Genomic DNA, 15,822 nt, shown 5'->3' on the forward strand with positions numbered 1-15,822 from the left:
AGACACTACTCACCTCACCCCTAGGAGGTATCATGCCGGATTGCAAAATAATTTGAGGCTGGAGGCTTTTTTTTTTTCAAATAAAGGATTAAGGTGGTTTATTTCCAGGGTTTTTTAGTGATTAAAAAAAATAATAATAAATTAACTACAGACTACATCTAGCCCAAGGGTATATGCTCCAGACTTAAAGGGTCATCCACCTGAGAAGGAAAAAATTGAATGCTAGCTGGTCTCTTAGGGCCCTATTACACGGGAAGATTATTGTGCGAAAAATCGTTCTTATGTCGTTGATCATTGATTTAGATCTGAACCTAAAATTATCGTTAATCGTTCGCTGTAATTTCGCATTTTTTCACTAATCGTTCAGTGTAATAGCACATTGCCCATTGTTTTCCTTAGATCAGAAGGAATAAACAATCGCAATAACTATCGTATCTAACGACCATCGTTCTGTGTAATATGGTGAACGATTTCACGTTAACGATAAACAATCTCGTTTGCGATCGTTTATCGCTAGTTGTAAATCGTTAAAAATCGCTCAGTGTAATAAAACCCATACTCACCAAGTCCCTGTGAGTGTATTGAGCCGTCTCCTTTCTTTCTAGCTGCTGCCATTCCAAGTTACAAGTTTTTCAAAAAGCCGAAGATATAATAAGCAAGATAGGAAACTACATTTCCCATCATGCATCTCCCTGATTAGTCCATTTGTGTACTGAAACCCTTTCTTTCCTGCCCACTGCCGTCATTACTATTGCACAGTAAACCCAGGACTGTTTTTTTCACTGATTTTGCACTGATTTTATGCCATACTAGCTGATGATGTAGCAAAGCTGATGTGCGCATGGTGTAGCAGAGCTAAGGTGCACATGGTGTAGCAGAGCTGATGCCTGCATGGTTTAGCTATGTGCTGCATAATGGGCATCTGTTTATCGGGGTGGAGGGTGTAGTGTAGGTTTAGATTTCTGCTTGCTGACTGTGAATAAAACCATTCTAGTTCCATCCAGACTCCAAGAACATCTAAAACACTTACAAGTCACCAAGTTACCAAGTCAATAGACAGCTACCTGGCCCCCAGAGAGGAGATCACATGTCCTGTGACTACATAGGGAGGAGGGAAGAGGGAGCGGAGTGTGGTCAGAGTGGACCCAGAGTAGAGGATTTTAGACATCTAGAGCTGATAAGAATTTAAAAAAAAAAAAAAAAAAGGAAAGGGTGCATGGAAAGGTTATACATATATATTGGACAAAGAATGGTATTGGGAAGGGGGATTGTTTTAGAATGTTTTTGTTACCAGGATAACCCCTTTAATGCTGTGGATTTTATGCCTTGTTCAGCTAATTATTTACATTATTCATTTACACAGCATCAAATCCGCTGCATGCACGGAATGTGTGAACATACAATGAAAAAAAATATATATTTTTAAATGTAGGCTAGGTTCACACTGTGCTTGTGTTCACACACACATTTAATATTCTTGAAAAGGAATAGACCTAAAAATGCATTGTGACATACTATAGCGTAGTCGTCTGTATACGGCAAAATGAAAGGTGATGGAAACAGGGAACCGGGTATAAACCTAGGCTTCCAGTTCTATCCATCACAGCCTCCGTGCCCCCCCCCTCCGGTACCCCCTGCTGTGATGATATCTCATGCATTGTTCATGTGATGGCCTCAGCGCAGGCAGAAAGACAGGCTGCAGCATCATGTGAACAATGTATATGACCTTATTGCAGCAGATTTGCGGGGGAGTAAAGTTGTTTTGTTGTATATTCAGACATGGCGGAATTGTTACAGAAATTGATGTGACTAAAAATCTATTCCGTTCATCTGAATGAGATTGTCTTATTGCAAACCTCATTGCATATAGGTGAATGGGACAACCTGCTACATGTAAATATACACCAAAAATACATGAAGTATAGCAACAGTATGTATGTAGTACGGCTTGTCAGCTATAACTTATAGTCTTCTGTTGTTGGGTCAGGGAACCTTGGCTCTCCAGCTGTTGCAAAACTACAACTCCCATCATGCCTGGACAGCTAAAGCTTTGGCTGTCCAGGCATGATGGCAGTTGTAGTTTTGCAACAGCTGGAGAGCCAAGGTTCCCTACTCCGTTCTATCATAATAGCCACCATATTGCTCCACCTAAATCTTGCATTCCCTATTTTTTTTGGGAGTATGCTCTTATCCAGCCTAGATGCTCCTTTCTGCATGAATGAAATGGAGAGGTTGAAAGTCCATCCTGTAGATTTCTTTAATATATTTAGTTACGGCAGAGCGGTCCTCTCGGTATGATGGTGTTGCTTTGCCGCGTGTCACTAGTCGGCACTTGGGATGTTTCTGACTGAAGCTTCCATTGACCTTGTGACTGCGCAGTCATTACTATGAAGGCTTTTGCTAATTCCCTTCTGGATAAAGCGTATATTGACACAGGCTTTTATCTAAGTTGCCAAGATGGGTTTTTTTTACAATTTTTTTTTTTTCCCTTATCGTTTCACAAAAATTAATTTAGAGAGAGGGAAATATCTGCCCTTTGTGATCTAAATGAAACCGTTCTGGTCTCACATTAACAATGATAAACCACACTTACAGGCTTTTATCACAAAGGCAGGAAATTGTATTGTCATTAACCTCTGCATTGTTAAAGGGAAAAAAAAAAAATCTTGATTCTTACTGGGAGGAAAAGAGCGTGTCACAAATTGCCCATTTGGAGTAGTTATCTGGCTGCTGTAAAATTGCTTAGTTGCAGAGATGACAGGCAGTTTGATTAACCAACCACATTTACTTTAATACTCCTCGGTAATAGTGTTTGGGATCCGTTCAGGCTTTATCTTCCACAGTTCCAGCATTAAGTCAAAGCCGTTCATGATGATCATTCTCCTAGATAACGTTGCTGTATCTGGCAGGGCAATGACTAGAGGTTAGGTTCTCGTTGCCTCCGAATAGTGCACACATACAACGTTAGGCTATGTTCACACATCATAAGAGACCGGCCCTTCTGTGGCTCGGATGGTCTGATCTTTGCCAGGCTGATCTTTGCAACCGCATAGTTCTGATGCGGGCGTATCCGTGTGCGCCTGCATCAGAACTCTCCACTGCACGATATGGAGCGAGCGGCCGGAGCCGCTTGCTCCACAGTGTGCACTGACAGGGTTTTCTGCTGCTGCTATTCACTGAATAGCGGCCGCGGAAAACGGACATGTCCGGCCAGAATTCCATAGAAGACTATAGGCAACTTATCTTTTCGTCATAAAAAGATAAGTTGTGTAAACATAGCCTTAAAGCGGATGTACCATCAGTACATCTGCTTAAAGTTTTGCACATGGATAGAACATATGGCACCATTCTATTTCCTGGCATCAGCCGGCCTCCAGTGGGGGGAAACCCGTGCCTCCAGTGCTTCTATTCTCGGGCACCGGCCACGGGTGGACAGAGCCCTACATGGGAATCGGCCACGGTTAAAAAAAAAAAAGGACCGTGGCAACAGCTTTCCCGCGCCAGCGCCGTTCTATCCATGTTCAAATGTTAAAGCAAATGTACCACTAGTACATTGCTTTGTGGTTTTCTATATGAATAGACCGCTGCTGGCACAGGGATGCCAGTGGCGCAGTCCTTTCTTTAAACCATGGCCCAATTCACATGTGCCCAAGCACAATGCTGGTTTATACCCAAGTACCGGCCCAGCAGAAACATCCCTAGACAGAAGAACAGCCTCAGCTGGCCTTAAAGGGTTATTTATTTATTTTTTTTTACAAAAAAATGCACTATTCTTGTCCTCGGTTTGTGTGGGGTATTGCAGCTCAGATCCGTTGAAATGAATAAAGCGGAGTTGTAATACCCACACAACCTGAGGATAGGGATTGTGCTGTGTTTAACACAGAATGACCTGTATATTGTGGATAGCCTTGCTCCAGATTTAATCAGAATAGGAATTATGAACAGAACCGATGTGGCGTTGTTGTATCCATATTCGCCCATACTTCTGGCCAGCAGGAGCGATTGCAGACCTATCGGGTGGTTGAACTTAATGGCTATCCAAGTAACACGATGGAGACCACACTTCCAAATGAAGACACTCTTTAATCACACCAGTTCTGGTAGATGTAAATTCCCCTAATGTTCACCACAAAACTAATGCTTATAACCTGTAGGTTTTTATTCTATTTTATACTTTTCTTGCTTATACACTCTCCTACTTTAACTTTTTATTTAGTTTTCGAAAGAGTTTGGCAAAAAAGTGTAAAGAAATTTACCTGGACTGTGTGACATTATTCATGGTCCATGGCTATAACCTTTGGTGAGAATTACCATGACAAAGTTGTGCTTACAGAAATTTTATTTTAGCAAATGAGATGACAAACATATTCAGAATTAGAAGAATAATGGTTTCGTAGAGTTCATACTATTTTTTTTTTTTTTTTAGCTGCTTCTGCTTTGTCCCGAATTACAGTCAAAAATTATTCTTAGAAATGTTCCCAGTCATGTGATCACCTAAACTCCATGTGACCTCGAATGAAAGTAGAAATGTCTTCAATTGTTAGGAATCGGGATTTGGTTTAGTGTCTTCTTTCCATCCTGGATGCAACATACAGAGTCCGTTTAAGGTTGACCGTCCAGTAACGTATGGAATGACGTCGCGTCCCCGTAGCTTTTGATTGTGCTTACGGTAAAGTGTTTTTGTTCTTGTGCTTCGCAGATGAATCAGCAGATGAGTGGGATGAGCCTGAACGGTGCAAGCAATATGATGGCTTTTGGTCAGCCAGCAAACACGGTCGGAGCGGGATGGTCTGGAAATGCGGCTGGTCAGACTCTAAGCACACAACTCTGGAAATGAGAGAAGCCGGCAAACGTACAATAAAAAGGATCCTTTCGACATTCCTTGCTTTAGTGCACACCATACCCCTTGTTTTAAACCTGTATATATTATCCTTTCCCTGTCAGATGTCCATACGAAGAGCTTACCCGCTCGCCTTGTCAGTTTGATTGGATTTGCTAGTGGTTGGAGTAGAAGGTTTATTTACATATCCGAAGTTTTCCATTACCTGTGATTTTTAAAGTTTCTAAACTATCTTTTTTTTTTTTCTTTGTGAAATGATTTTAAAGGAAATCCATCTAAGCGTTGTTCTTAAAGGGTACCGGGGGGATCACGTTAGTAATACAAATGATCAAAGTGAGCCACCTCCTGATTTTTCTCCTGTGGTCCGTAAAAAGAAACTGTAGACATATCGAAGTATAGTTAATCATGCAAATTGATTGTAAATGTATCATTGAGAACCATTTGTGTATCTCTCTCTTTTGGATGTGCATCTGTCAGTAGTCGTGGTGTAGTTTGTGGCGTCTCCCGGAACGGAGAACGCCAGAACTGGAAGAAACCTGAGCCTCGTATGGCTGAGGGTCTGTGACGTGTCCTAAGGCAATGTAATATACACAAGTAGGTTTTCATAGAAGATACAGTATGGTTATGGTCTAATGTTGCATGCATTCTTCCCTCTTTATAGACCGCATTCACTTGCTCATGGCGCGGACGCTATACGTTCGGAGTAAGTCCATCGAGGTTTCTGTAACTTGTGTTTACATTTTTAAGGTGCCTAGTATTTAAGAAATGTTTTCTCCCATGTATTAACCTATAAACCTACCGATTCGTTTGTATTTCATGTAGCCTCATGGGCGGCTATAGTTTATTACTTAATACTGACAAGGAAAATGGCTAAACTGTGTGCTGTACTTTAAGTGGAATGTTCTATATAGTGTGTTCTGGAAGCTTTACGTTGATTTTTGAAGGGTCAAAACTAGGGATGAGTAAATTTACAGTAGGCAGGAGGTAAATCACTCCGTTCCTATCAGCGCTCTGCTCATCAGTAGAGATGATCGAACATCGGAAAATCTTAGGTTCTATCGAACTCGAACCTTCCCAGTTTGATTTGTGATGCCTTCCCGTTCTGTGGGGAAGGAGGAGATAGCCCGAGTACCGCCTGGAATTCCGGGATACAGCCAAGGTTGTAGGCTGTATCCCAGAATTCCAGGCGGTCCCGGGCAGTCTCCTCCTTCTCCATGGATCGAGAAAGGCATCGGGAATCAAATGCAGAAGGTTCGAGTTCGATAGAACCTAAGATTTTCCGATGTTCGATCACCCCTACTCATCAGGCTGCGGGCTTTGAAGTCTGCTCCGCTCCGTGCCGCTCCACCTAAGGTGCTGGGAAAAGATGGATCCCTTCCTGGAAAACATCTCCCAGGACTGGATCCATCTTTTTCCAGGCACCGGCACGGATAGGAGTGGCACGAAGAGGAGCAGACTTCAAAGCCCCGCAGCTCAATGAGTGGAGTGCCGGTAGGAAGGAAGTGCTTCACTTCGTTCCTACTGTTAATTCACTCATCTCTAGTCAAAGCCCATACCCCGCCAGGTTACTCTATTGAGTTGCCTCTAAGCATTATGGAAAATCAAGTTGGAATGAAAACGTGGTATGGAACATGCAGACCATGACCCAAGAAACACACAAGTGGTGAAATGTCCAAAATATTCCAAGATGGTGCTGTGTATCCCTGTAACTCGAAGGCCAGCGTACGATGAGGGTAGGTTGTAAATGGCAGCTTCACAATCCTCTCCTGAAGTCCGCAGCTATGGATCCATGGGCAGTTCATTCTCTGGGACTCCGCAGAATGGTCTCTGACGATCATACCTCAATTTTAATTGTATCCTGAGGATGCTTGGGCTCATTGGCTAGATTGACTTTTTCTGTTCGTGTGTGCCACACAAGAACCTGCAAAAAAATGCACAAATCTGTTACTCTCCTATGATATGCTGCTTGTGCAGAGAAACAAAACCTCCCTTCCGAACAGTAACTGCGCGGCACAGTACACTTCACTAGTTTTGCTTTCTGCTTTGTGTAATGTGGGAGTCATTACCGCTCACACTTAGAACCTCTTTATGAAGACCTGTCAGTGCTCATTATACTGTATATCGGTTATAGGTTCCTGTTACAAAGTGCAATGGTTGACCGACCACGTCTGGAATATCTCCGCTATATCAGGCCACTTCTTCCTTTGTGCTCAAAATCTCTTAAAATACTTAAAGGGGTTATCCAGCGAAAAATCATTTTCTTTCAAATCAACTGGTTTCAAAAAGTTATATAGACTTGTAATTTACTTCTGTTTAAAAATCTCAAGTGTTCCCATACTTAAGAGCTGCTGTATGTCATGCAGGAAATGGTGTATTCTTTTGAGTCAGACACAGTGCTCTCTGCTGCCACCCCTGTCTGAAACAGGAACTGTCCAGAGCAGGAACGGTTTTTATATTGGGATGTTCTACTACTCTTGACAGTTCCTGAGATGTCAGCAGAGAGCACTGTGTCAGACTGAAAAGAATACACCACTTCCTGCAGGACATACAGTAGCTAATAAGTATGGGAAGACTTGAGATTTTTAAATACAAGTTAATTACAAATCTAAATAAATTTCTGAAACCAGTTGATTTAAAAGAAAAATAATTTTGTTGGAGTACCCCTTTAAGACCATGTTTAAAGTAATAAAAAATATGTTCTGGTTTTATGCTTAGAGTCCAATGTATCTTGTATTTTTTTCATACATATAATGACCTGATTATTTCTTTTTATTTCTAATTGTCTAAGGTTTTTAATTTTACCTTCATTTGTTTTATTTATGTTCAGAGTCGTTCAATTGTTTTTTTTTTTTTGTTTTTGTTTTTTGTTTTTTTATCAGGTCAGTCTGACATACAGACACTGTTCATATCAATGCTTCTCTTGAAGCATGTGAAGTTGTAACTGGTGTATATATATAGCAATGGAATAGTAGCACAGTTCCTTATCAAGATTTGACTTGATGTGTATTTTCCCTCTCTCCATTTTAGAGGTATGGATTGGATGTAGTATTACATAAACTATGATGAACAAGGTATATGCGAAAAAAACAATAAAAATTCAAATATTGCAATTCAGTTTTACCTTTGTGCAGTTGTTGGCTTTGGGCTCCAGTTCTTGTACTGTGGTGATCTGCTTTAAAAAATCCGATTCTTGCATTCCTGGCTGAGAGCCTCTGCGTTTGAACACGGCTTTAGGGCTTGAAAGGATCACTTGAAGACTCACAGCAAATCCTAGAAGAGGACACAGAGATTGGAACATCCCATTATTATTTGATGAAAATAAAGACCTTCAATGTCATAGCGAGAGGTCTGCGCTGAGGAATACAAAGGAAGAGCTTTTACTACTATGATAGATAGAAAGAAAAAAAAAATTAACCCGGCACAAAGTTTTTTGGTATATCTATAGTTTAATCACACAGTCTTTAGAAAATCACCAGCACTGCTCCATCCACCAGTCTATAATGTTGTATCTTATCGGACTATACCGCCTTCGGGACCGCAAATGCATACATCTGAGGTGCACCTCACTATAGTCGTGTAGTATAGATAGCAAATAAAGTATAAGCTTAGGGCACTCACCGGGAAGTTGCAGTATATCCTTATTTCAACATAGAGTTACAGGCTTCAGCGGTGCATATCGCTATTCGGCAGACAAACTAGACATGACGGCCATTTCGTGCGCAATTGCGCTTCATCAGATGATCCGGCAATTCAACTGATGAAGCGCGCATGCGCGCGAAATGGGCGTCATATCTAGTTTGTCTGTGAGGTGGTCTGGCATCTGCCAAATAGCGATATGTGCCGCTGAAGCCTGTAACTCTCGCTATTCGGCAGACGCCAGACCACTTCACAGACAAACTAGATATGAAGCCCATTTCACGCGCAAGCGCGCTTCATCAGATGAATTGCCGGATCATCTGATGAAGCACAAATGCGCATGAAATGGCCGTCATGTCTAGTTTGTCTGCCGAATAGCGATATGCACCGCTGAAGCCTGTAACTCTGTGTTGAAATAAAGATATACTTCAACTTTCCGGTAAGTGCCCTCAGCTTATACTTCATTTGCGGTCTATATCTATAGTTTAGTATCTACTCTTCAAAGATTTCCTTTTAAGGGGTCGTTCACCAAAAATGTTTTCTTTCAAATCAACTGGTCCCAGCAAGTTCCAGAAATTTGTAATTTACATCTATTAAATTTTAAGTCTTCCAGTACTTATCAGCTGTGGTATGTCGTGCAGGAAGTGGTGTTTCTCTTCCAGTCTGACACAGTGCCCTATGTTGGCACATCTGTCTGTAACAGGGATTGTCCAGAACAGTAGCAAATCCACAAAGAAAATCTCTCCTACTCTCCAGACTGGAAATAATACCACTTCCTGCAGGACATACAGCAGCTGATAGGTATCGGAGGACAAGTTTTTTTTTGTTTTGTTTTTTTGGTTTTTTAAATAGAAGTAAATTAAACATCTCTGGCATCGGTTGATTTAAAAGAAAAACATTTTTGGTGAGCGACCCCTTTAACTGAATCTGTCCCTAACACCCCTACGTCTTACTGTAGTGTATGAACAGTGTGCATCACTGACTGTGCAAAGGGGCAGCATACAGCACAGTAAGGCATAGCAGTGCTAGGGCCCAAGGAATAATAGGCTTTGCCTCTTGGACACTTTGTATGGCCTGAATGAAAGTAATTGATTAAAAAAAAAAAATCGACATTGGTGCTTCTACTTAAAGGGAATCTGTCACTAGGTGTATGATGCCTTAAAGGAGGGCAGTATAAACTAGTGACAGAAATGCTGAACAGATCGGTGTATCATTTACATCATTCTGTTTTACATCAGCCGTTCTCCTATTATAGAGAATTGGATTCTTGCCACACCCCTCCTCCCCGCCCTCCAGCTACTGATTGGTTGTCGACTGCATCTGGTAGGTGGAATTTTCTGCTTCTCATGAATATCCAGGACTGCTGAGCACACGCACATAATGGAGAGGACTATTTATTGTCTATGTTATGCAGGAGGAGATCTCTGGATCAGCTGCACAGAACAATGTAAGTGATACATCATTCTGTTCAGCTTCTCTGTCAATGTAGCGTTGACTTTTTAATGTTTCTATAAATTTTGTCTCTCACAAGCCAAATATCCCTAACTCTTTGTGAGTAGTGTATATGACTCCAAGACTCTCATAAGAATGTGGGATGGTTTAGCCAGGACTATACGAATAGTAATGTGCCATAGTATAAACAGAAGAAAGTAGTCCTGAATATTCTCTAGTGATCACTGCTTCACAGAACAGGCAACACTTGTCATCTGCACATAGACTTGCAGTAACCTCATCCACAACATCTAAAGCCATAAGTGATTTTAAGAAACTGTAATAGGTTTTATTAGGCAAAAAAGGCTGTTACCCAGACCCCCCCTCCCCCCCTCACTATTTATCTGTGCATTATCAGAAAACGCCGTCTTATTTACAGAGAAGCAAAGTGAAGACTGGTTCTGCTGTGTCCATTATAAGATATGGAAGGGGAAAGGCTGAGGGGGATGAGTGAGCAGGAAGAGGAGAAAAGCAGCTGTACACTTTGGACGCTGGATACAAAATGCTGGATTCAGAGGTCAGAATGGTCATTGCTTATCTGGGAACTTGGTGAGATAAGATTGCAGGATGTAGTATTTTGCAGTGCTGCCTTTTCTCCTCTCCATGCTCCCTCATCCCCCTCGACCCCTCCCGTCCACCATAATGGACACAGAAATCCTGCTTCTTCTGAAGTGAGGGAGGAGGTAGGAAAACTGCTTTTTCAGTACAGAAGGAAACTCTTTTGCTTAATAAAACCTATTTCAGAGTTTCTTAAAATCGCTTGTACTATTGATATTTATTGATTTCTGAAAAATGACATTTAAATGACAGTTACACTTTAAATAAAATCTATCTGTATTATCCATCTATGTCTTTAGGAGGAAATAGTTAATACTTCCTATTGCCTTTACCTTTGCGCGGTGCATAGTGTGTTACGTTTTATCAAAATCGGTGTACTCATTTGTAATTCTTTTCAGGTGAGATAAAAACAAGGCAGTAATGTGCAGCTCTCTGTAAGGATGTAATGTGAATAGTCAGACAACGGGTCTTAGTCATATAACGGTGAGACTCTGCTATCCGTCAAGCGTGAAAAATTGCTTTGTGACAATTATACTATAGAAAGGTGAATATGAAAGGAACAGGAGATGGCCTCCATGTATAATCCAGACCCAGCATGTCATTGTATGAAAATACAGCCCAGCAGCCATTTCAGGACTGGTGCGCACAAAGCCCGCTAATGCTGCCCGAAACAACGCCGCCATTTCATCCTTAATAACCATGCAATGTTAGGATTATCGGTAACATTGGGAAAGGAAATGGGGCAGAGAAGTTTAGCAGGGTTTCCGAATGCAAATGTACAACGGTAGAATAGGTTTCATTCATCACATAGAAAAAGCTGGACATCTTATGACTCTTAAAGGGGTATTCCGACGAAAAACTTTTTCTTCTAAACTAAAAAGTGTCAGAAGTAAAATTACAAATCTATATAACTTTCAATTTAAAAATTTTCAGTCTTCCAGTACTTATCAGCTGCTGTATGTCCTGCAAGAATTGGTGTATTCTTTCCAGTCTGGCACAGTGCCCTCTGCTGCCACCTCTGTCCATATCAGGAACTATCCAGAGCAGGAGAGGTTTTCTATGGGGATTTTCTACTGCCCTGTATAGTTCCTGACATGGACAGAGGTGGCAGCAGAGAGCACTGTGTCAGATTGGGAAAAAAACACCACTTTCTGCAGGACCTACAGCAGCTGAAAGTATGGGAAGACTGGAGATTTTTAAATGGAAGTAAATTACAAATGTATATAACTTTCTGACACCAGTTGATTTGAAAGAAAAAGATTTTTGCTGGACAACCCCCTTTAAGCTGCCCATACGCAATGTGGTTGATCTACTGTCTGTGGGATCCTTCATACAAAAGATACTAACAGCAACTACACTGGGTTTATACTGGATAAGCCCCTAAAATAAAAGGCTTGTAGCACTATGTAGAAACTGGATCACTCACCTATTTACTTCAGTTGGGTTCTGTTACAGTACGAGAGTGAATGGTCGGCAGCAGTCATATCTGGCATAAACCTAAGAAGCATTGGCCTCTATTTTCCGCACCGGGGAGGTGGCCATTATTGTATCTCTACTGGTCAAAGATGATACTAATTACATATAGATAAGTACTACATATTGTGACCTGAGATTACTGTATCCTAGAGATGAGTGAGTACTAAAACGCTCGGATACTCGAGACGAATGTTTCCCGATGCTCGGGTGCTCATTTCGAGTAACGACCCCTATTGAAGTCAATGGGAAACTTGAGCATTTTAACAGGGGACCAAAGCTCTGCACAGGGAAGGTTGTTTGAAAACCCGGAAACCTCAGAAAATGATGGAAACATAACGGAAATGGACAGGAAACAGCAGGGGCAGCACCAAGTGCACAGGACACAGCACAGTGAGAATAGGTATAGCTGAACTACAGATCCCAGCCAGCCAAGAGAATGTCAGCAACAGGACAAATTGACTACTGACAGCTGCACTACAAGTCCAAGCCAGCAGCCAAGAGTAGCAAAAAAAAAATGTTTTAAAAACGTTAAGCCCTAAGAAGGACTGTTGGGTTCTTCATGTCAGATTCCTGCCTAGCCGCACACTAATTCCCTACCTAACACTCTCCCTGACAGACAGCAGCTCTCTCCCTAATCTCTTCCAGCCTGCATCTGACGTGAGCACCGCGGGACTTGATTGTTAAATGCAGAGGTCATCTGATCTGGCCCGCCAATCACTGCTATCGACAGGTAGGGTTCCCACGTGATGCTACGATATCCCAAAGACTCTCCTATATGATGATTGGCTGAAAAAAAGCCGCCTAACATGCAGGAAGAGGAAGATGCCATTGTCTCAAGTATCGCAAGATGTTCATCCAAGTAATGAGTACCATAGAATACCCTAATACTGGAACAAGCATGCTCACTCATCTCTACTGTATCCATAGAAAATTGTCGTTCTAATATAAACCCAGAATGTACATTATAGGACTTATGCCTGCAGACTCCGACACAGAAAATCACATCCAGAGAGACGAGATTACAGAGGATTGTTCATGCCACCCGTGACTACTTCATTCCGGACGACCATCCCTATGCCTAGATAATGTCATTTATATACATCGTGGGAATTTTTTTAAACTTGATTTTTTTGTGGGCTATATGTTATGCTGAAACAGAGTACTTTATATGTCTCAGAACACCGCTCCTGACTATATTGGGCTATATTGATTTGGGGATGATTGGTTCCCTTTAAAGTGTACCTGTCATTTAATTTTCTTGCAGAAATCAATAGTACAGACGATTTTAAGAAACATTGTAATTGGGTTTATGAGGCAAATATGCCATTATTTGCATTCAAAAAGACTTTCCCCAGGTTCCACCCCCCCCCCTCCTCTCTCTCATTTACTGCTCATTATCAGGAAATCTGGACTCTTTTACATCAGTTGAGCCCTGTGTAACCTATGGAGGGGGGAGGAGGGAGATAAGTCGCTGGCAGAGAACAAAGGGTTACACAGCGGGACCTTGTGAAAGCCGGTATCCCAAGGTCAGAGAGGTCAGTGCTGACTTCAGAGGAGATAGCCCGATGATGTAGCTGTAAATTAACTCTATTGTCCTGTTTTGGTGCCTCATCTCCCTCCACCCCTCCCCTCTTCACAGAGAACAATGAAGACAGGGGGGAGAGCTTCAAACTGTGTTTTCATGATAAAAATGCATTTTTCAGCTAATAAACCCAATTACAAAGTTTCTTAAAATTGCCTGTACTATTGATTTCTGCAAAAAAAATTTTAAAAAACAGTGACACTTTAAGGTAGGTGGGTTATATAAAGCGGCACTAGAAAACCCATAATTACATAGAAGGTAATCATATGGGAGACAGAAGTGATGTGTTAATGTTTGCAGGACAGAGCCGTGAAAAGCTTTTCGTTGCTGACAAGGGGAGAAGCATTATGTTGTGGATGGTACAATCGTATTGGAGTCAGACATTTATAAAGTGCAGGTATCCCTAGTTATACATGTTTAAAGACCAAAAATGCATCTAAAATGTAAATGAATAAAAATCATTCTAATGGTACCTTGCTGTTGTTCTTAGCCTACTTCTCCTATGAAGACTGATGTGCACTCATGGTCACAGACTATAAGAGCAGTGACGTAGCTACCATAGAGGCAGGGTAGGCAGTTGCTATGGGGCCCGTGCAGGAGGGGGGCCCAGGGGAGAAGTTAAGAGCATGTGTCCTTCTGCTTAACTCCTTATGTACTGCAGTGTGTAAGTGACCCAATGATATATACACAGTGCTTTGTGTTGTGCTTAGGGGAGGGGGGCCCTTTAAAATTTTTTGCTATGGGCCCCCCTGAATCCTAGCTACACCACTTTATAAGAGAACCCCTTGCAAAGACTGCATGGCACCAGAGTTTGTTATAACTGTGTACAAAAGCTTAAAATTTCTCTGAAAAAGATGTTCAAGACATCAGCAATGTTCACACGCCGCAGTTTCAATGCAGTACTGTCACTGAACTCTGTCATTTGAGTGAATCTGCTGCAGTACCACAATAAAACTGCAACGAGTGTGAACACAGCAAATTAGTATTGGACCCAGGAAGCTGAAATATTGGGAGATGTTTAGCAGGGAATTTGCACTTAGGAATCTGTAGAGCCATTATTTTAAAAATACCCTAATTTCTCTCCACAATTGTTATTGTGACATATAGAGGATGGTATATAAGACTTTAAGGGTTTAACCAGCGAAAATCTTTTTCTTTCAAATCAACTGGTGTCAGAAAGTTATATAGATTTGTACTAAAGATTTACTTCTATTTCAAAATCTCAAGTCTTTCCATAGTTATCAGCTGATGTATGTCCTGCAGGAAATGTTTTATTTTTATTTCTGCCTGACACCTCTGTCCAAGACAGGAACTGTCCAGAGCAGGAGAGGTTTTCTATGGGAATTTGCTGCTGCTCTGAACAGTTCCTGACATGGACAGAGGTGGCAGCAGAGAGCAATGTGTCACACTAAAAAGAAAACACCACTTCCTGCAGGACATATAGCAGCTGATAAGTATGGAAAGACTTGCGATTTTCAAATAGAAGTAAATTACAAATCTATATAACTTTCTGACAACAGTTGATTTGAAAGAAAAAGATTTTCGCTGGACAACCCCTTTAATAGCAGTCACACATTGTTCTACATACCTTGCTAGAGACAGAAGCCCAAACATGGTACCACTGATGAAGCTACTGCTGATTGTACCTTACCAGCTCCAAACAGAAATACAAATGCCCTGTGTGTTCTTGTAACTTTCTGCAGTGCTAGAGGAAAGACCAGATTGTTCCTCAGTACGGTACATAAATCACAGTCTGAAAGGGGTATTCCTATTACCGAGTGTTCTCTCCTATCCCCAGAATAAGGAATAACAAGCTAACCGGTGGGGGTAAAACTGCTGGGACCGCCACCAATCATTATAACCAAGGAAAATTGTCCTCTTAAGTCCAGAGAAATTTTTTTATTAAGGTATTGTATTGCCCCCCAAAAGTTATACAAATCCCCAATATACACTTATTACTGGCAATGCTTATAAAGTGCTTTTTTTCCCTGCACTTACTACTGCATCAAGACTTCACTTCCTGGATAACATGGTGATGTCACGACCCGACTCCCAGAGCTGTGCGGGCTGTGGCTGCTGGAGAGGATGATGGCTGGGGGATGCTCAGTGTCCCTCCAGTGCCCTGTGTCCCTCAGTGTCTGCCATCATCCTCTCCAGCAGCCACAGCCCGCACAGCTCTGGGAGTCGGGTCGTGACATCACCATGTTATCCAGGAAGTGACATCACCATGTTATCCAGG

The 15,822-nt window shown here is 41.7% G+C and overlaps 2 protein-coding genes across 5 annotated transcripts in view; one reads left to right on the forward strand and one right to left on the reverse strand.

Moving 5' to 3' along the window:
• Positions 1-7,146, forward strand: part of SMAP1 (small ArfGAP 1) — a 161,074-nt gene extending 153,928 nt beyond the window's left edge. For all 4 annotated transcript variants that reach the window (XM_069974598.1, XM_069974595.1, XM_069974596.1 and 1 more), the window contains one exon: positions 4,700-7,146. In XM_069974598.1, the coding sequence (XP_069830699.1) occupies positions 4,700-4,837 (138 nt within the window). In that variant the 3' untranslated portion in view covers positions 4,838-7,146. The remainder of the gene's footprint in view (positions 1-4,699) is intronic.
• Positions 6,286-15,822, reverse strand: part of B3GAT2 (beta-1,3-glucuronyltransferase 2) — a 116,687-nt gene continuing 107,150 nt past the window's right edge. The window contains exons 4-5 of the mRNA XM_069974599.1: positions 7,962-8,110; positions 6,286-6,761 (exon numbers count right to left, since the gene is read on the reverse strand). Coding sequence (XP_069830700.1) covers positions 6,675-6,761; positions 7,962-8,110 — 236 coding nt within the window. The 3' untranslated portion in view covers positions 6,286-6,674. The remainder of the gene's footprint in view (positions 6,762-7,961; positions 8,111-15,822) is intronic.

The sequence above is a fragment of the Dendropsophus ebraccatus genome, chromosome 6 (assembly GCF_027789765.1).
Source record: "Dendropsophus ebraccatus isolate aDenEbr1 chromosome 6, aDenEbr1.pat, whole genome shotgun sequence".
In the NCBI taxonomy this organism is placed as follows: domain Eukaryota; kingdom Metazoa; phylum Chordata; class Amphibia; order Anura; family Hylidae; genus Dendropsophus; species Dendropsophus ebraccatus.